This window comes from Nansenia antarctica (assembly GCF_963989245.1).
Source record: "Nansenia antarctica genome assembly, chromosome: 13".
Taxonomy (NCBI): domain Eukaryota; kingdom Metazoa; phylum Chordata; class Actinopteri; order Argentiniformes; family Microstomatidae; genus Nansenia; species Nansenia antarctica.
The window spans coordinates 17,663,475-17,685,004 of NC_137683.1; the positions used below are offsets into that span (position 1 = coordinate 17,663,475).

Below are 21,530 nucleotides of genomic sequence, written 5' to 3' on the forward strand. Positions count from 1 at the left end.
ATTGGGGTGTGAAATACTACTAGACCGTTGATTTAACTATTAATTGAACTGTCTTTAACCGATTTAACTGTTGATCTAACTGTCTTTCTCCACCTCTACCCTCAGCAAGGAGAATCGACACAAGCATGCGGGATTACCTGCTGGATGAGGAGGAGGACGAGGAGGAGGACCTGGTGAAGCAGATGGCAGATATGAAGGCTCACGGCAAGGTGCTGCTGGACGGGGTGGAGTACAAGGTGGAGAGTGTGGCCACGCCCCCCAGGCACTGTACCACGCCCCCTAACTACAGTGCCGTCACGCCCCCTAACTACAGCACCATCACACCACCTAGCTACTGCGACTCCCAGAGGAATTCCCTTGAGAGGCCTAACTCCATGACCGGGTAATGACGACTGAACAACATTGTTGTGTGTGTGTGCATGCGTGCGTGTGTGTGTATATGTCCAGTGTGTATAACGTGCCGTCTCCTTGTGTGCCCAGTCTGAGCCCGGTGTACCCCGGGGAGTCGGGGGCTCCCATCCGCACGGCCAAGGCAGAGAGGAGGCAGCAGGAGAGGCTCCGCATGCAGAGCCCAGAGCTGGCCCTGGCCTCCGACAAGGACATGTCCCCCGCAGAGAAACGAGCTCTGGAGGCCGAAAAGAGAGCCATGTGGAGGGCAGCTAGGTACGGGAACAACACACACACACACACACACACACTTAGAATAATACGTTCTACCTACTCCAGTAGCCAGTAATGGTTAGTCAGCCAGTAAAGTATAGAATACTTAGGGTCGTAGATAGATTAGGCCGCAGCATTCCCCTACTACCTCCTCTTTTGCGTTCCTCCTCCTCTTGTTTCCCTTTGTTGTATCCTATGTCTACTCATCTTTTCCTCGTGGTGCAGGCAGGTGCTGTGGTCAGGTGCTGTGGTCAGGTGCTGTGGTCAGTACGGCTTAGCGGTTCTTAGCTACCTCTGAAAATGAAGTGTCACTTCTGACAAGAAAAAGAAAGAAAAAAAGAAAAAGACAAAAGCTATGCAAGTCACTGTGTGATTCGTATGCTGTGTCACAGTAACTGGATACGTAGTGAACGTTGTGCTATAAACATTTGTCTTGGCACTGTGCATTTATTGAATTCCTTCTTGAAGCAGTTGTCCAGTGTATAGTAGTGGGTGAGTAGGTAACCAGTGTTGACAGAACCCCCTCCTGTCTGTCTAGTTTCTGCTCTTCCTCTCCTCCCTCTCACTGTTCTCTCTGCTAGACTGCTCTCGTTGGTTTCCTCCCTGACTCTCCTATTGTTTCAGTGTTTTACCTCCCCTCTCTGCTTTTTCCCCTCTCTTTCCTCTGTCTGTGTGCCCTGTTTGTCCCTTTTATCCCCCTATCCGTTTCCCTCTTCTTCCTCTTCTTCCTCTTCTCCTCCTTCCCACTCTTTCCTCCTCCTGCTATCCCTCCTTCTACTTCCCCCCTCTCCTTCCGTCCTCCTCATCCTCCTCCTCCTCCTCCTCCTCCTATCCCCTGTTTTCCTACCCCCCCCCTCCCTGGCCCAGGCCCTATGGCCTAGAGGAGGATGTTAAACAGTATGAGCAGGACCTGGCCAAGAGGCTGTACCAGTCCAGAGTGAGGGCGTCACAGGGCAGTGCTGCTGCTCCCCCTCATCTCCCTGCCTCCTCCTCCTCCTCCGCTGCCACCCAGCTCAGGTCTGCTCTCCAGCCAGGGCCAGCCGCACGGCATTGTGGGGGAGTGTGCTGCTGGGGCGCTGTGGGGTGTTTTTGTTGTTGTTGTGTGTGTGTGGGGAGTTTGCTGGGGTTGCGTTCCTTTAGTGTCACACACACAGCAGCGTGACTGTGCTTCACCAGCCCTGAGGCCACACCGCTTCTGCACGTCTCCTTGGCTGTGTCCATCTGCACAGCTGCTGGCTCTGTTTTCTCACTCTCTGTTTTACCTTCACTCCTACTGCTCGTTCTCTCCGTCCCCCCCGTCCCCCCCATCTCTCTCTAGTTTTCTTTCTTTCTCTTACTATTCTCTTGATACTAACGCATCTTCCATTCTACTAATGTAAAGTAGCTCCACTAAGGCTGTAGTCGTCTGGGGGTTGAGAGGGTATGCCTACAGTTGACATGTAGGTAGTAGGGCTGGGCGATATGACCTAAAATTCACATCTCAATCATTTCAGACTTTTGGGCGATATTCCTTAATTTTGTTCTTTATAGCTTGTATAAAGGCTTAACAAGGTGTTCTTATTCAAAGACAAAGAGTCTGCATTTACAATGTCCCAAGTAATTTCCATGTCACACTAGCAGTTTTTGCTTGAAATAAGGAAAATGATAGTCACGGTTGATTCCTGAGGCTAACCTACCTTGTTTTGAGTTCTGTCCTAACAACGTAGATAGCTGAAGCAAGCACAACGTTTCTTTAGAATCTCTCTTTTCCGATAAAAGATCAAAACAAAATGTATGTGTCAGTTATGCCTTTAGGTCTTTATTACTAGAAACCAAACAAAATCCTGACAGCAGACTAAATGCAGAAGCTTAAATAAGGCACACTGTTGAATCGTTTTTTTGTGCGGAGAAGAATCTAAAAGATTTACTCAGACACATGTCAGGGGGCGCGGGACCATGTCCCCAGTACGCACATGCATTCAGAAGAGGGTGAGAGGTTGGCTTTGCCAGACTCTGCGGTCAGAGCCTCATTTGGGCTGATGTTACATTTACATTACTGATGTGTTCTGCCTAAGGTATTACAGAGGAGGGGAAAGGACACAGATATCAACATGAGCAAAATTCTTGTAAAAATAAATAAATAAAATGCACAAAAACGTGATACTAATGATACAGCTCAGCTATATATAAAGAAAAAAGTGGATATATACCGCCCAGCCTTAGCAGGTCGTCCTTATCCTGGAACACTTACTTGGTCTTCATTGTGAAATTAACAAGCATTTGTGAGTGAACCACAGTTGACCAGGACAAGGAGCATTTGAGAGCTGTCTCTCATCGTCATCTGCACCTGATTTAGCACTCTCGCTCGCTCGCTCTCTCTCTCTCTGTCTGTCTCTTCACTTCATCCATTATACGCTCCATCTCTCTTTCCATACCTCTATCTGACAGTGCTCTTCTCTCCCTCTCTCTCTCTCTCCCTCCCTCTCTCCCAGGATGAAGTCTCTGGAGCAGGATGCACTGAAGGCTCAGATGGTCATCGCCAAGTCTCGGGAGGGGAAGAAGCGTGGCACACTGGACCAGCTGGCAGAGTCTCCCTCGCCCGCGCCCACGCCCTCCCCCACCCCTCTGGAAGGTACGCCTCTGGTCCTCTCCTACCCTCACTGACGCCCTTCAGCTCTCTCTTCATTTACCTCCCTGGTGTCTCTATGATGCATTCGTTGTATAAACCTGTGTCACGTGTTGTTTTACATGTTGTTTTATCTTACACAGATTTCAGTCCACGAGGAGTGACGTCACCAGGCAGACTGGTAAGGATGTCATTGTCTTCACTTGATGTATTTTGGTTTTAGTCAAGATGTTTGAAATTTTTTGGGAGGGGGGGTAAAAACAGTGTTAACAGTCTAACATTTGCCTTCCTTGAATTAGTTGGTCCAGTGTGAGGTGAGTGATGCATCTTCGAAGGTGCTCTTATGAGACAGAGGATTATGAATGGGTGTCAAGGCACCTTTCACTGTTTATCCACCATTATGCACCATCATCATCATCAACCATCACCACAGCCAATCAGATCTCAGGACACATCCCTCCTCCTCCTCCACCACCCACACACCTGACTGTATGAGTCATCCATTCTCCTCCTGCTGCTGCCTTTCTCTCCTACCCTCCTCTCTGTCTTTTCCTTCCCCCCCCCCCCCATCCCTTTCGTTTTCCCTTTCTTTCTCTCTCTCATTCTCTCCCTGTCTACCTCTCCCTCTGCCCATCCCTGTTTGCTGTCCTTCTAGTCCCTGTCAGAAAAGAAGTTTGACTACCGACAGTTTGCCGCCATTCCTTCTTCCAAACCCGTATACGACATCCAGGTATTGCCTGCATGCTAGAAGCACCCAGGCCCCAGCTCCCTGCCCTTCCCCTGGCTTCCCTCTGCTGCCTCTGCCCCTAAGTCCCCCCCCCCCCCCCCCTCTCTCTCTCCTCTAGTTTCCCAGTAATTAGACCCTGACAGCAACACTGTTGATGCAATTGCTAACAGTCTCCATGTAGGCCCTCCCTCGTGATTGATGACTTCCTGTTCCTCCACTCTGAAGGAATGTGGCTTGCTACTCGTGTACCGCTGGTTTTCTCAGTGAAGGGGCTCGTTGAAAATCACGCTAATATGCTAAGACCAAGCTAATAGCATTTAGCGACCACCCGATCAGGCACCGGGGTTTCTGACCTTCTGTTCCCCTAGTAGGGTGGCCCTCCCTCCTCAAACCCGCAAACATCACCACCGTCACTAAACCAATCACGTTCCTCCTCTGTCAGCCCACTCGCTAACCACCACTCACGCACCATCAACACTCACCAACCACAACCTGGGATCTGAGCCCACTAACCAATCAGCTTCTAGGGAGAACATCAGCCCAGCCTCTGCAACCCCACCCACCCACCCAGACTCTCTCTCCCACTCCCACCCAGACTCACTCCCACTCCCACCCAGACTCTCTCCCCCCCCCCCGGCTCCCTCACGCCATGCGGGGGTTCTGAGCCGTGTCCTGCTTCTCGGGGCGCTCCGGCCGCTTCTCCAGTTTCCTGATTTCCAATATGTGTATCAGGCAGATCTGAGAACAGCACATCCTCCATTTTGGATCTGCCTGTCATGCCATTGCTTCTAAAGCATCTATGTTGATGGTCTCTGTCTGGTCTCTTTTTTTTCTGTCCCAAACCAAAACATCCTTCTAACAGGAGCTTCACGGGGACGAACGGAACAAGGGGCGAGGGCGTGGTGTGAGCCAGCGCTCTAGGTCAGCTGCTTAGGCCCTAGCACTGGCTCACACCCTGGGGGAGTCTCACCCTGCTGTGCCCAGGGAAGCAGGGGGTTCCTGGGGTGACATGGGAGCCAGGGCAGCTAGTTCTTCTTCAGTGGTTGTGGTTTCAGTGGTTTCTGGTCCGGCGTTTGTGGTTGTCTTGTAGTGTGCCTCCTGTGAGTCTTGATTTCTCGATGTTTGGGAGGGTGGACGGTTTCTTGTGGAAAGTTATCTCCAGTATCTGTGGATTTACCTGTGTGTTGTCCATCATCCTTTCACACTGAGAAGCCACCAAATATCCCTTCCCTGTTCAAATCAGTAGAAGTAGGCCGTGGATTGTTTTATATAATGGAATAAAATAAAAAATAAAAGAATAGGTCCACTCATTTAACCGTGGTCTTTATTAAGCCACTGTGGGTCATTCTTCTAGTGACTACAACAGAGTAGGATATCCTAGAGTTACCATGCTGCCCATAGACTACTGTACCTGGGGATCCTGGAATGTACATCACCCAAGTGGCATAAATGGGTACTGCGCTGCTATTTGGTGGGCTTTAAGAGTGGATTGACTGTGTATGTGTGCGTACTGTGGTATGGCTTCTGGATTTACACCAAGAGGGGGGGAGGGGGTAGCTGTCGTCCTGTGCAGGGAAATAAACCTATGTCATGTGCTGGAAGGGCGGGGCTGTGTTTTTCATGGCTGCCTTGGTGACTCTGTGGCTCTCTTCCATGTGTCTGTGTTGTGACGGTGCCTTGCCTGTGTACTGTACACATGCTCTCTGTGCCTGGGTCTATGGACTACTATGAACACCCCCCCCCCCCGACACACACACACACACACACACACGTCCCGGAACTGATGGACTAACACACAACCCTACCCTTAACCCCAATCCTAACACCTGCCTCATGGGGATACACAAGCGGTTCTGGGTCTGTGGGAGTGGGACTTTGCCGTCTTTGCTTTGACAGTAATGGGGGGGGCGGGCGGGCGTCAGAGGTGGCATGCTGGCCATGGCGGGGGGGGTGAGGTTTTACCAGATGCCCTCTCCAGTCCCCTCAGTCCCACCTACCCACCCCACTGCCAGTCCCTGAGCCCACGTGTGTGGGTGGTGTTCCTAGGACAGAGGGTTGGCCACCACACCCTCGCTCTTTACTCATCCGCTCCCTGTCCTTCTCTTCCAGTCCCCTGACACGGTCGACGACATTCAGTTCATCGATGACGGCTCCAGCAACCCAGGTGAGTACCACCACAGTCTGTCTGTCTGTCTGTCTGTCTGGGGTTAGGCTCCACAATACCCTATTGACCATACATGCCTACGTGGCCTTCAGCATGCCAGTTAGAGGCTTTTACACTGTCAGGCCGAACCGGACCGAACCGTGCTGTGCTAGTTTGCCCCATGTTGTCCTGTCCAGCGGTCGGTACAGCCACTGTGGTGGAGGCATAACCAGACTAGCACAGTACAGTCCAGTCCAGTCCAGCTCAGGTTTAGCTCTGTACTGTGAAAATTGTGTGAACTAGGGGACTGTGTCGAGGGTAAGAATGGGTAGGTTAACCCCTAATATACGTTACCCTGATCACCTGATCACTTCTATCCCCTTTGATTCAGGTGACTTCCTGGGATAAGCGTCTCCTTTTGGTAGGATTCACACACTGCACGTGTGTGTTTTAGTGTGCGTGTGCGTGTGTGTGGAGAGCTGTGTGTGTGTGTGTGTGTGTGTGTGTGTGTGCGTGCGTGTGTGTGTGTACACATTCTCTAACCTTATTAGTTGTGTGGAAAACCATAGTGTAGTGCAACCCTTGTTCATAGCGCTTTCTCTCTCCCTGAACGCAGCTTGCTAGAGTAGGTCTCTAATCTTGGGAGGGGGCGTGGCTTCATCACTGATTGCTTGGCGTGCTTTTCCAGTCCCTCAATTGAACGGGAAAGTGTGTCCAAACTTTTGACTGGTACTGTACACGTAGGGGCCGGTTTCCTAGACAACAGCGTGAGAACAGTCCTGACAAAATCACACACTCAACGGAGACCCTCCATTGAAAGTGCGATTTAGTCCCAAGACTAGTCTTAGTGTGTTGTCTGGGTAACTGCTCTATAATGTTCGGTATGTCAAACTTACACTCTACAGCCAAGATCCAGATCCTGCATGAACTAAATTTGACTAAACCAAGGACTTCTGACGACGAGCATCCACTCAGTTTGAGTATTGTTGATGATTTCTTTAGTCCGACATAAATCATGTGATGTTGCTGTTTTCCAAACGGGACTGGATTGTTTGTGACCGCTGGTGCGGAGCAGGGCTTCCCTTGCAGGTTCCTGTGTTTGCTCAAGACAGATCACGCCTCCTTCTCCCCGTTAGCTACCTGTCTGACAGGAAGTGTGTGGTTGGTGTTGCTGCTGGGCGAAGCTAGCGGCGCTTCCTCTAATCTATCTCAAAGCAAAGCTTCCTGTTCTTGTCCACAGCGTTGGCATTGTGGGAGAGGGGGAGAGGGGGGATGGTTGTAATAACCGTAGGCCTTAGGGATGATGTGTTGATGAATGTATCCTCTCTGTGTGTTGCAGTGGCCCCTGAGGACCCCGGGGCTGAGGTGTCCTCTCCGCTGCCTGCTACCTCGGCGCTGGAGGAGATGGCTCTCTACAGCAACAAGCGCAAGCTGAGGCAGGGCCGCCGCAGCCTGGAGACCGCCATGCCCACATAACACCTCACACACCGCCCAGGAGGCTGGGGTGGTCTCACACACACACACACACACACACACTCAGAGGAGGCGCTGAGTCACTACACACCCACACACAGTCACCAGTTTGGGAGTGGCGTACTCCCATGTTTAACCACTGCAGAGACTATGACGCTGAGAATCACATACAGTGTAAACACACACACACACACACACACATGTATCATTTCATATCCTGCGTGCCAGTCTTGCCTTTCCAGTCTAAGGATGAGTTGGCTGACCAGCAGCAGGCCCGGGGTCCCAGCCCAGGGAGACAGGGCCAGGGAGACAGGGCCAAGGAGACAGGGCCAAGGAGACAGGGCCAGGGAGACAGGGCCAAGGAGACAGGGCCAGGGAGGGGAGCTCTTAAAAGCATTTCGCTTTAACAAAAAAAAAGACCATTCTCCTTTTTATTTTGGTTCTTTTTCTTCAGTTTGCGTTTTAGAAGCTGAATTAACAGGCGACTGATATTTTTTTATTTTAGCGCCTCCTCTGATTTTGCTGTTTTTAAAAAAGAAAAATGTTCTGGAGGAGGGGGGAAAAAAGAGAGATGAAATGAATTGTAGCTGTAATACTAACGTTTCAGATGCTATTTTGGAGGTTTTCAGTGAATAGATTGTAAAATGTTAGGGTTTTTAGAGGGCTGTGGGGAGGGGGTGTGTATATATTTTATGAGCAGGAGAGGACATCCTGCTACCTTCACTGCCACGAGTGTGCAGGGCTTTTTAAACACTACATATCTACACTGCACTGCCACTGCACGGCTTTTAAAATAAACATTTGTATCTTTTTTTATAATTTATTTTGCTTTTATTGTATTATTCAAATCTAAGGCCTTTTCCATAACACATGGTTCCTTACCCCCTTGTACTTTTGAGTACAGAGAATCAATGGAGTGATGTGCATCATTTTATTTATCATAAGGAAATGAACTGTTGATAAATGGATTGTTGAATGTCAAGACCACAAGTCAGAGCTAAATTAACTTGCATATCATAATGTCATATCATTGTCATTTAAGGCATGTTGAAGTACCTTCATGCATTTCTCATCTATAAGACAAGCACATTACTTTTTTAGTCTATCATGAAGGTGTTCACCTTTAACAGGAAAGCTATTAGATATCAACAGACCATAAGTTGATTCAGGCCTAACACGTTCTGCCTGCTGAAAACCTCCCACTGATAGCATGGTACATGTAAATAATGAATCAAATGACATGCAAACAGGTCTCATTCACAAGCAGAGCTGAATTATTAGATCCAAGGCTAAGAAGAATCTTAGAATGTTAGAATCCAGGCAGCAATAGCTTTTGTGATTCTTCTCTCTTTATGACTGGGAAACAGACCTCTTTATTGAGGCGCCAGGCAGTTAATGTTATCAATGAATGGTGTCAGTGGACCAGAGTAGAGGACCTAGAACTGTTCTGGACTAGGTCCATTATGTTCTGTTACATTCCCATTCTAGAGACTGTGACCACTGGAGAGACCAGCAGGTGGATAGACACACACACACACACACACAAACCAGATTGGCCTCTCATCATGGTTTATATATGCCAGTCACTTTTGGGAACATAAATCCACTGTATCATCTCCATTTACATACGGTACTTTCCCTGCCCTTTGGGGGGGGCATCATTAGTCAATGTGAATCTCATTCATATCTTTCATAACTGGAGATATTAGTCCAGATTGGCTGGTGAAGGTAGCAGGTGTTGCTTTTTTTTTTTATCTGTCTTTTGGTTAATTTAAATCTGACGCCACTGAAATCCTTTATTATTGTGTGAATAATGTACAAAATACTGAAAGGAAAGCAAAACTTTAAGGGTTGAAACCTGAGCCAGTCTATGCCAAGACGGAGCGAGTGTCTGGACTGGGGAGCTCTCTGCATGTACATCGGCTTCACTACTGGGAGAGAACCTTTCTAGAGGCAGAACAGATGTGTAATCCCTCTCAAAAATGTATTTCATTCAATCATTCTCAATCCAGTCTTTCCTCTCTGCTTTACTTGCTGTTGGTTGTACGTATCTGGCGCCTTTGTCGCAGAATCATGACAGAGTAGCATTTGTGTTAATTTAATGTACTAATCATAGCTTACTGTGTTGCTCCCGCTGACTGAAATTCAGTTTGGATGATAACATTTTGCGAATGGCTGATATCTTCTTTTTTTTTACGTGCTGTAGGTCTAAATCTTTACAGAAAAAAAAATGGGATTCACTACATTTTTAAAGTGCAGAACAACTTTTTTTGGTTATTATGTCTTCTCTTGGGGGGCTGTTGTTATTTTCCAAACGGGTCGGAGGGAAAGGGCAGAAGTGCAGGGGTCAAGGGGTTAGAGCTCATCCAAGACTGTAACTAGTGAATTTGTACAACCAAAGAAGTCTATTTTGTGGTTCAGGAATAATAAAGTTTACTTTTCATTTAACAAGCTGATTCCTTGCATTGTGTCTTTGTATTATACACTCATGGATCTCTTGTAACTGCAGTATTCTTTTAGACAGTCAGCCAAGAAACTGAGATGAACAAATCTGTCAAAACCGAAATGGTATAGTATAATACAGTATATTAAACTGCAATCATTCTTAATCACTTAATCAAATCTAAAACAAAGCTTCTACATCATCTTTAGTCTTTTATTTAGGGTGAAAGAGACATTCTTTTTGGTGAACTAGGTGGAACCATCCATTCATGTATGCAGTGTTTCCTCCAGCAGAGCGGCCTGTTCCTCCCTCAGATGATGGAGAGGATGTCAGGAAGCTTGGTGCGGCCGGCCCGCCTGGGGCTCCTCTGGACCGGAGCCTGAGACACGGCTCTGCTGTAGTTCCTCTGAAGGACAACAACACACATTTATCCAACCGCCGATTGGGAAATCCCACTCACACTGTCAGTAGTGCTGTCAAAGCTTGTGCATATTAAAGTCTAGTGTGTGGAAGACAAAACTTCATTGGTGTCTTGCTGGGGAGCGGAGGGGGGGGGGGGGGGGGGGTTGTGTGGGAGTTACAATGGTTGCCATTATCCAGTGTGTGTGTGTGTGTGTGTGTGTGTGTGTGTGTGTGTGTGAGAGAGCCAGAGAGCCCCACCCGCTGCAGAGTCCTGTTGTGGGCGTTGTAGAAGGCGATAGCGCTGGGGCTGTCTGCTGTCTGACGCTCAAAGTACTCCTGCTCATCCTCCTGAGGAACACAACTTTTTTACAGATCCTCCATCATGTCTACTACTCGTACCACAAATCCACCATTCACTTCATTGGATAGAATCATTGACACCTTTCATTCGTGAAAGAGGACCTTCAGTCAAACACTCTCCAGTGTGAGATGCGTACATCCACTAGTGCTCCTGACTCACCAGCGCCAGGGCCTTGTCCACAGGGATGAGCCCAGGCCGGATCAGTCCTCCACACCTCAACATGGCCTGCACCTTCTCAGGCAGCAGGAATGACTCATTGTACCAGCTCTCAAACTCTGGGGTCATACATACACATGACTGTTAGCCCAAATTCACACTACAGAGCCAAACCATACTGGGCTGGCCTGGTTACGCCGCCACCATGGTTCTGGACAATGTGAAAGGAGTAAAATAAAATAATGCATGAAAGAATGTAGCCGTATCAGATATGAAAGTTAACGTGAAGGAGGTCGTGGCTAATTGAGCATATCAAGTCACTGTCCAATTTGATACGTGGAATTTAGGCTTAAACAAAACAGGCACGACCACTTCCTCGTTTCGAATTAGCTAAACAGGCTAGTTGTCAGTAGAAAATGGACACTGACAGGTCCTGGTCATCTCTGTTGTCTATAAACACACGATTATAGTAGAGAAACCACTGGTTCAACCCAACATTTAGGGATACAATGTCCGGGGGCCTAAGGTTCAGGGTAGCAGGGTTGGGTGTGGCAGCTCACCGGCCAGCAGGCGTGTCCTACACTGGTCCACCAGGTGCTGGCAGTAGCCCACCTCCGCCCTGGTTCCTCTCAGCTCCTCGTACTGCTGACGGTACTGAGCCTTCAGCTCCCGCAGACGCAGCTCCAGAGACAGCTCTGCCTCCTCCAGCACGGGGTCCCCCTCCGCACTCACAAACTGACCTGCAGCACAGCCACAGAGTCACTCCCGTTCACACACACACACACACACACACACACACACACACACATTCAATATAGTGATCTAGGAATAATTTATTCTCACTGGGGGGGGATTAGCAGTGAGCAGCAGTCCGATAAGCATCCATCTAATTTGTCAATGCACAATGAAAGGGACTGGTCATTTCGTTGGCAAGAGGCGTTGTAGCAAGGAAAAACTAAATCAGCAAAATGTAACGATCTCTCCCCTTTCTCACGCACGCACGCACACACACACACACACAAACTAGTACCCTGGCTCTGTCTCTTGTCCCTCCACTGGAGCAGGGCGGTGCAGGTGCAGTCGATCTCTCTCTTGGCAGCGTTGACCCTCTCTGTGAGGCCTTGGAGGTGGGCGCGACGCTCTAGCAGCACGGCCTTGTTCTCCTTCAGGATGCGGTTGATCTCACTGCCTTGCTCCACCTTGAAGTCCCTGAAGGCCTCCTCCTTGGGTGGAGGAGAGCTGGGAGGAGAGATGGGAGGAGAGATGGGAGGAGAGCTGGGAGGAGAGCTGGGAAGAGAGCTGGGAGGAGAGCTGGGAGGAGAGCTGGGAGGAGAGAGAGACAGCTGTATGACGGCTCTCTCGTTCTATATAAGGATACATCATAGACTAGGATACATAGGGGGGGGCAATTGCTGCTAACTTTGACAGGGGGATGATTACAGCGTTGGACTGGTGCAGCCATGCCTGGAGAGAGTTTCCACTATATACCTTACACCAGTCCACTCCTTCTAAACCCATGAGGGGACGTGCACACTGCAGAAGAGATGTAGAGAATCAGAACGCCACCCTGTTAAACCACCCACACGCCACCCACAGTTAAACAGCAGTCACAGGAGAAAGGGTGAAGGTTGAGGGGTGGAGGGCAGGGAGATGGCCATGACATGTAGCGCTCAACGGGTAAGGAAAAATCTAAATGTCACTGAGCCGCAGGACATAAAGTCATGGATATGGTCATAGGCTGTCCTTACCTGACCAGCTCTTTGGTCCCCTTGTCTTTGGTCCTGCCTGGAGACAGAGGTCGGATGTACCTCTCTGAAGGATCCGCCACCCCCAACCCGAATCCACGGCCCACCACTTCTCCCACCGTGCCTATGGGGCCCTGTGGCTGGAAGAGTTCATGTAGCAGCATTCATTCCAAATCCTACAACAACTCATACTAACAAATGAGGCCTATTGGCCTCTAAGCCAATGTTACTAATGGCGCTTTTCCATCAGCGGCCCAGCTCGGGTCGGTTCGGTTCGGGTCGCTTCGGCCCGCTTTTGATCAGTTCTGGTTTTCCACTATACACAACAGACCAGGAACTAGTAGGAGGAGTAGGCGATAGTATGCGGAGTTACGCGTCATAAAAGCGCGCCATGGTGGTGACGTATATTTTCACGAGACACAACACAGCCACAACAACAGCGACATGGAGGAACTTGAAGCTATCGTATACTTTTCCTCGGCATGTGGTATATTACTAACCGTGATTTTTTTGGGAGAGAAAGAGAAAGAGAGAGAGGAAGCTATGTACACATAATAAAGTCATGTTTTTTGAACCCTTAAAACCACTGCCTTCACTTGTCTGCTTTATGAACTGTAGTATCATTGTGTGCCGTGTTATTCACGGACAAACACGGTGCCCGGAGGCACCCTTTGCAGGTTAATAACTTCGGTTTACCGTGGGTTAGGATAACAATTCAAACGTGTCCGGATAGGGGAGAGGACAGGGAATCTGAAACCATTTGAATGGTGTCGATACGACACTGTTATCACGTTTGACACCGAAGTTGAAGTTAGCAAAGGAGTATTGTGTTTGTAACACCTCCGGTGTTATTCACGGGCAAAGACGGTAAACGGAGGCACCCTTTGCGGGTTAATAACTTCGGTTTACCGTGGGTTAGGATAACAATTCCAACGTGTCCGGATAGGGGAGAGGACAGGGAATCTGAAACCATTTGAATGGTGTCGATACGACACTGTTATCACGTTTGACACCGAAGTTGAAGGTAGCAAAGGAGTATTGTGTTTGTAACACCTCCGGTGTTATTCACGGGCAAAGACGGTAAACGGAGGCACCCTTTGCGGGTTAATAACTTCGGTTTACCGTGGGTTAGGATAACAATTCCAACGTGTCCGGATAGGGGAGAGGACAGGGAATCTGAAACCATTTGAATGGTGTCGATACGACACTGTTATCACGGTCTATGACACAGCGCGGAGCGAATTCCCTGGTAGAAATTGTCTGTCCCCCCGCTGATATCCTCCATGACGTGCTGCTGCTTAGAGCAGGCGCGGTGCTGCGAGCAGCAGCGAGTGAACTCCCGGTTCATTGAGTTTACGGTTAAAACATAACTTCTCGGGGTGTCAGCGCAGTGGTTAAGGGCTCAAAATGACCGTATACCGATGGTGAAGTTAGCAAAGGAGTATTGTGTTTGTACCACCTCCATAGCCGATGTTATTCACGGGCAAAGACGGTGCATAATAGCGATTTTTGTGTTATGCTTGTTGTAAATAAAAGTTCTATGATGCATTGAAATGACATTAAACTAAGATAATACGATGGTCAGCATAATTTTTCGAATCTTTATTAATAAGCTATTACAGAAACTGTAGTGACATTTTCCAAGAGCGAATGTGGTATTTCAAGATGGCGGTTAGCGAAAAAATCTATGAACATGGGATGACGATTTCCATTGACCAATCAACGGTGTGCAGCGTCACACGCAGCCTGGCAAAAAGGTTCCGGGTCTACATTTGGACCCTGGTATCGAAGGGTAGCTAAAGAAGCGAGCCGAACCGAGCCGACCCGACCCGGGCCGACAAATGGAAAAGCGCCAAAGAAGCAGGCCAGCCCGGGTCGACCCGGGCTGGCACGATAGTGGAAAAGGGGCTTAAGTTTGTTACTGAAACAGTTTAGCCTCCTGTTTGGCGACGCATGGTTAAAGTAACAAACGTGTTATGTCCAAAACGCACCCCCACTGAGACAGCACTGAGGCTTGAACCAGAAACAATCTGGAACCTAATGGTCCAAACAGGCCTTGACTGACCTAATGGTCCAAACAGGCCTTGACTGACCTAATGGTCCAAACAGGCCTTGACTGACCTAATGGTCCAAACAGGCCTTGACTGACCTTGGTGGGGGCAGAAGGATTCTGGTCTTTCTCCACCAAGGTGTAGTTCTGACACAGCTGGGCCTTCACCTTCTGTTCTTGCTGCCTGTTCAACACACACACACACACACACACACACACACACACACACACACATTAATCCTTACCCCATGAAATTAACTTATATATACAATACCGTAAATGATTATTTATCAGGTGAGCATTACTCACTGCACAGCATGCTTGAACTGGACAAACACCTCCTGGATCTGTCTGATGTTCACCACCTGTGACAAGACATTATGAAAGAGCTAAATAAGGTTTCACAACAACTACATTTAGAGGCAATGATTGTTTTTTTTCAAGAACTTCAAAAAAACTATTGGGATTGAGTCATCACACCCAGGGTTCGACATTAAGGTTTTTTCCTACTTGCCCTGCAGGGCAAGTACTTCTCAAATCTACTTGCCCCATCTCCATTTTTACTTGCCCTGCCTACCGTTGCCGGCTGTGCGGCGCATAGATTTCTCTCACAACATACTAACTAAGATCCGTTGCCTGTTGATTGTGTGTAAATCGCTACAGAACACACAATTCTTAAAAAACTGTGTTCATTAGCTATATTACATCAATCATTATATTTAATAGTAGATGAGAATTGGTTCCAACTATTAACTTATTTGTAGCATGGACGGGTAAAAGCAATGTGGCAGAAATGTAACCTGTCAATCAGTAGTCATTTCAGATCAGTGAAGTGATAAGAGTATTCAGACAGGGCCAATTACACCCTCCGTGCCCTCTCTGTACAGGTGAGCCACATGTTTAATGCCGGGTCACAGTTTACATTAGGGGTGGGTAACTCACGATACAATAACCGTGTGATATTTTGCACCCCGATACCGATGGTATCACGATATAGCGATGCAATATTCAATACATTGTAAGACAAGTCATTAACGATACATACCATTATAAAGGTAAAAAGCAGGAATTATGTTTTTTATTCATTCACTTTGTTGTTGCTGGTTGTGAACAATGAAACAAACAATAAATTAGGCCTAGCCTACATCTTTCTTACTCGTCTCTAACATACACAAACACTGACTGCCACTTGTCCATGTGTGACTGCCATCATACAAAATAAAGTGCAAAAAGGCCGAACTGCCTTTTATTCTGAAATATTTTTTTCATACTTTTATTCTGAAATATTTTTTTCAGACTTTTATTCTGAAATATTTTTTTCAGACTTTTATTCAGAAATTTAAAAAATTCTGACTTTTATTCTGAAATTTAAAAATTTCAGACTTTTATTCTGAAATAATTTTGGGGGGACTTTTATTCTGAAATATTTTTGGGGGGACTTTTATTCAGAAATATTTTGGGGGGACTTTTATTCTGAAATATTTTTGGGGGGACTTTACTATCTACTTATGTACTGCATGATAAGTACAACTCTCTCTCCCTCTGTCTCTCACCCTCTCTCTATCTCTTGCAATTCAGAACACACAATACAGAGATTATTGATGACAACAAGGTGAATCATTACAACGATCTTGGAGGTTTATGGTTCTCACATTGATCTCCTCCAGGCTTCCCTCCAGGTATCTCTGTACCTGGGACTGGATCTCCACCACCTGGCTCTCTGACAGGGTGTCGTAGGACATTCCCAGGCGGTGTACCTGGGGCAGGGACACAATCGACCAGTCACAAGTGGCCTGTTTAAATACGTCATGCAACCCTGTTTCCTTCCCTTTCTAGGCTAATCACTGATTTCTATGTGATTGGATATGTGAAGCCAATGGAAAACCCCATCCATCCATCCATCCATCCATCCATCCATCCAAGGGGCCACAGTTAGGAGATATCTCCCTGAACTGCATAGTTTTATCAAGACAAACTAGTACACATGTTGTCATGTTGCAGCTTGGTCTCCCTGCCAGGTGCAGGACCATAGTTACCGTAGTAACAGAATAAGCACCATAGTTACCGTAGTAACAGAATAAGCAGTGTACTCACCAGAGTGTCATGAAGGGACAGCTCTTGTTTCAGCAGCTGGATCTCCTTCTGCAGCTTCCTGACCTGGAGCTGCACACCGTTTACATCCATCAGTAACATTTCCTTCTCACATCACCATCATTTCCTTTCTTTTTCTCTTTCTTTTAAAAAAAAAATGTTTTAGGGCATTTCTGCTTTATTGGGATAGGGGCAGTAGAGATTGACAGGCAGGATGGATGAGAGAGAGAGAGAGAGAGGAGGGATGACATGCAGGATATGTCGACGGCCAGAAACGAACCGGGGACTCTGCGATTACATGGCTGACACCTTAGTGTGCTGCGCCACCAAGCACCCCAAATCACCATCGCTTTCAACCTTGACCATACAATACACTGCAAATCACTGGTGCTTCAAGAACGACAGTGTTATGAATTAGTGAATTCTGAAGTGTTCTGGTACTGTGTGTGTGAGACAACATTGACTCACCATAGGGTCTGTGTGTTCATTGATACTGACTCACCACAGGGTCTGTGTGTTCATTGATACTGACTCACCACAGGGTCTGTGTGTTCATTGACGGCCGGATCAGTCTTCACACACTTCATCCTGCTGGCAAATCGCAGTGTGGACAGCTAGAGAAGAGACAGCAGGTCACAGACATCACTGTGACTAGGAATTAATAAATGAATGAATAAATAAATGCGTACAACCCCAAAATGTCATGCAATAAAATCATCTAATTCGGATACTCGGCTTCTATAGTAGACTAGACTGAAATACAACTTAAGTATAGTATTTCTTAGTTTAGTTCTTTAGTTTCGTAAAAGAATTAATCCTCTGTGCACAACAAAGCCTCATAGCAAGGCCTACTCACGGTTTCCTCTATCTGAGAAGCCTCTCCATAGATGTTGGCCACAAGAACAGTGTTGCAGTTCCCACCTATTGAGAAAGAGAGAGCGGATTACTTAGTTTAAATGGAGCAATCTGGGATTCAAACAACAAAGTGATTTGTCGGAGCTATGGATCCAAGGACTGGCCATCCATGAGACCAACATTATAGTTTTAAAGTTTAACATTTTGAAGCTATACAGTGTGTCTTTACAATAACATAACAAATTATTTTGTATGACTAGTTTATATTTTGGCTTCTGTTGGAGTCACACAGTTGAACTAAGCTCATGAGGCATTTATCATACAAAATTATTATTAATTATTTTTAATTATTATTATTATTATTAATATTCTTCAAGAATCAGTGGCTATAGGTCATTCATTTAAAAGTCCAAAAATGTATGTATCAATCCCCTATTGCCCTTTTAACCACTGAATGCTACAAACGGCTAATGAACAGATCTGCATAGGCTCACCCAGTGAGTCCTTGAGGGCGTGTGTGAGCTTGCTCTGTCTAAAGGGCACATGGTCCCTGTGGCTGTCTGCCAGGGCCAAAATGGCCTGCTCCAGGAAGGACAGGGACTTGTTGATGTACATGGCCTCTTTCAGCACCTGGCCCTCGGACTGGACCACACAGGAGAGACAACAGGAAGGAAGACACGGGTCAGACACAGGAACTGGCCACTGCTCTCATAGACCTACAGTACCATATAATACAGATGTACTGTGTAGAGGACAGTATATGGAAGAGGCGAGGCATGCAAGTCTGACGCATTTACAAATCAACCAACCATGAATATGCCAAGAATGAATTGAGCAGCAAATTCCATAACCTTGGGTTCTAACTCACTCCGGTTTTTCCCAGTCTCTCAGACCCCGCCAAGTCCACCAGATTCAACTTGGACGTGACGTACTTCGCATCGGACAGAGTACGGGAGCGAGACTGTGAGGTACAAAGTGGTAAACGCCTTTAAGAACGTGTCAGCACGTACGGTGTAATGGCTGGCAAAAACAGTGTTTGTACATTAAAAGACACTTCCATGCTATGCATCAATGGAGTGATAATGTTGCCAGCGCATGTACTAAGTAACACCCGCTTTACTATACCTCAATGTGCACTGTTAGAATGCAGTGAGATCTGGAGGAGCTCTTGTTCATGGCATGAGCTCCGATGATGCGGTTCATCTCTCCCTGAATGTAGAGGGAGACTCAATCAATTCATCACACTCCTCTAGCACGAGATGAGGCACAGGACTGTATAGTAGGTCAGACTCACATGACTTGTAAATGTATGCATTAGACGACTATAGCAGGTTATTCAACATAACTGCTGCTAGCATAGTTTCTGGAGTGATTAATATCTGAAGACTAGTGTAGGCCTACCGTCGACGCTTCACCTTAGGCCTTTCTCCTTTAGAGAGAGGGGTTTAGGAGTTCACTGAAGTCTAGCCAAAGGGACAGGTTCATAATAACAGTCACCTCAAAGAGCAGGTTGAGGGCATCCTCCTCGCTGTTGACCGGGTGCAGGGACAGCCCCTTGACCGATACTCCCCCACCTGACTCCTCCACCACCGCCATGCCCCCTGGTCCTGCCCTTGGGCAGCCCCGTACAGAAGAGAGCAGGTCCATCAGGGTCTCATTATAGATCTCCAGGTAGGACAGGTGCACACTGAAGGTGTGGTCCGAACGCTGTGCCACCTCCCGGAACACCTGAACACAAGAACCGCCCCCCCCCCCCCCCCCCCCCACACACACACACACACACACACACACACACACACACATCATGATACTGGAGGGGAGTCCAAGGCCCTGTCCAGACACAGCCCCTAGGCCCTATTCCCTAGACAATTGTGTAGATCTGAAAGGATTTGGACAGGTATAAGCAAGATGGTACTGTAGTATCTCGCCTCTGGTCGGCATGGTGGCATTTTTGCCATATTGGTCATGTCTATCCAGTGCCGTTAGAACTAGTTAGGCCAAGAGAGGGGGTCAATCATTTGTGTATTAGTTGAGCAGAAAAGGCCAATAAAACATTACATTGAGTGACTCCTAGATGAAATCAGAAAGAGTCCGTTGTGGGCCTTGTGTACCTCCTGCAGGACTCGAGGAATGAGCCCTCTCTGCTTGTAACTCTCTGTAGCTCCAGTCATGGTGTACGTCTTTCCTGCTCCCGTTTGTCCAAAACACACAATAGTACCTGTGAGAGAAGAATGTTCCCTCTTATCTATTCTAGAAATGTATGACACACGATCGCGTTGTCTGACTGTTTCTGCCTCCAACAAGGCCAAATATATTTTCCTGTCAAAAAAGTGGGCCTTTAGGATCAGACAAGACAACAGTTAGAGGTGAGAAGAGATGAGAAAAATACCGTTGTACCCCTCCAGCGCTCCAAGCACCACCCCTCGCCCCACGCGGTCATACACCTCCTCCTGGGACACATCATGGAGGATCCCATCCAGTCTGAAGGACCAGGAGCTCGGCTGGTTGTTCACCATCCCCTTCCTGGAGGAGTCCCTCCTCTGACGGACATTCACTGTCTGAGAGAGCATCAGACAGACAGTACAGAGCCATGATCATGTCATCCAACACAACTTACATTAGCCTACAATAACCATGGACGACTAGATGAAGCTCTATATGATCCAAGATGTAGCCTATAGACTTAGGCTGATAAGCATTATGAAACCAAAATACAAACAAGCATGCATGTTAATGTTATACTTCAGAAATTGTATTTTTCCTTAAAAATGCTCAATAAATGGATTTAAAATCTACAGTAGTGCGAGGGATGAGTTGTCACAAGTGAGTGTTGTTGCCACAACATTTACCTACGTATTATCTACATACATGAACGTCACTTGAAATACTATAGCATCACATACAGTAAGGTGGCCCATCACCACAGGTCATGCAGGTACCTGTCCGTCGGGGAGGTATTCAATGAGCGCCTGGGCAAAGTGAGCCGTCGGTCGGATGCGGATGAACACCTTCACCTTCACAAGGTTCAGAGATAGGAAATGTTAGGATATTTATAGCATAGCATAGAGTACAGCACAGTGTTTTATTTGTATAGTATAGTATAGTGGATAGTGTACATAGCCTTTATTTATGTAAACCAGCTCTTTTCCCTTCTTGTTTTTAGTATTTTTTTTCCTAGCACCAGGGGAGCCCCCCCTCCCAAATGTCGTTGTATGGTACCTGTACACTCTATCAATGACAATAAAGACCATTCATTCATTCATTCATTCATTCATTCATTCACCTCCCTGCCTCCTGGGCGCCGGCGGCCGCTCATGGCGCCTCTCTAGGACGGTAGGTAGTAGCAGCAGGTCAGCTGTCTGTCTGCGGTGTACTGCGATCGATGTACTTACATGTTCGTTCTTGAGAGAGCAACATAATAAAAGAACGACTTTCCCGTATGTTAAGCTAGTTTGTAACCGTCATGTAAAGCTTTTTGGTGGGTTAATAATCTGCTATTTCCTGGAGCTACCACAACACAAGCGTCGCCGAGCGAGACGACAGACGTGATCTTACCTGTGTTGACGTTCATTGTCATGGAAACACTGTCGTGTTTGTTTGTTGACTATATGTTTATTTTATATTATTACCACCAATGATCCAAATGCAGTTTGATTTAATTTTGTATATATACACTGTGCTGTTCAACACAATATTTCAAATGTTTTTGTGGAAACCCGCTATCTTACAATTGATTGAACTGGGGCCACATCTCTCTCTCTCTCTCTCTCTCTCTCTCTCTCTCTCTCTCTCTCTCTCTCTCTCTCTCTCTCTCTCTCT

At 47.2% G+C, this 21,530-nt stretch overlaps 2 protein-coding genes across 2 annotated transcripts in view; one reads left to right on the forward strand and one right to left on the reverse strand.

Annotated features, from left to right (window-relative positions):
• Positions 1 to 10,024, forward strand: part of scrib (scribble planar cell polarity protein) — a 35,101-nt gene extending 25,077 nt beyond the window's left edge. Inside the window, exons 21-26 of the mRNA XM_080544316.1 lie at positions 106 to 382; positions 481 to 663; positions 3,132 to 3,271; positions 3,409 to 3,446; positions 6,102 to 6,156; positions 7,475 to 10,024. Coding sequence (XP_080400442.1) covers positions 106 to 382; positions 481 to 663; positions 3,132 to 3,271; positions 3,409 to 3,446; positions 6,102 to 6,156; positions 7,475 to 7,611 — 830 coding nt within the window. The 3' untranslated portion in view covers positions 7,612 to 10,024. The remainder of the gene's footprint in view (positions 1 to 105; positions 383 to 480; positions 664 to 3,131; positions 3,272 to 3,408; positions 3,447 to 6,101; positions 6,157 to 7,474) is intronic.
• Positions 10,025 to 10,328: 304 nt separating this feature from the next.
• Positions 10,329 to 21,282, reverse strand: kif9 (kinesin family member 9; the record flags this gene model as incomplete). Its single annotated transcript, XM_080544034.1, has 20 exons — positions 10,329 to 10,457; positions 10,712 to 10,801; positions 10,974 to 11,089; positions 11,531 to 11,710; positions 12,001 to 12,293; positions 12,719 to 12,855; positions 14,865 to 14,949; positions 15,075 to 15,130; positions 16,418 to 16,522; positions 16,860 to 16,928; positions 17,393 to 17,470; positions 17,713 to 17,777; positions 18,206 to 18,353; positions 18,580 to 18,672; positions 18,837 to 18,920; positions 19,209 to 19,439; positions 19,823 to 19,929; positions 20,101 to 20,269; positions 20,651 to 20,725; positions 21,223 to 21,282. 20 exons carry the CDS (start codon positions 21,280 to 21,282, stop codon positions 10,362 to 10,364), a joined length of 2,337 nt encoding a protein of 778 aa, XP_080400160.1. The 3' UTR covers positions 10,329 to 10,361.
• Between the last annotated feature and the right edge of the window lie 248 nt (positions 21,283 to 21,530).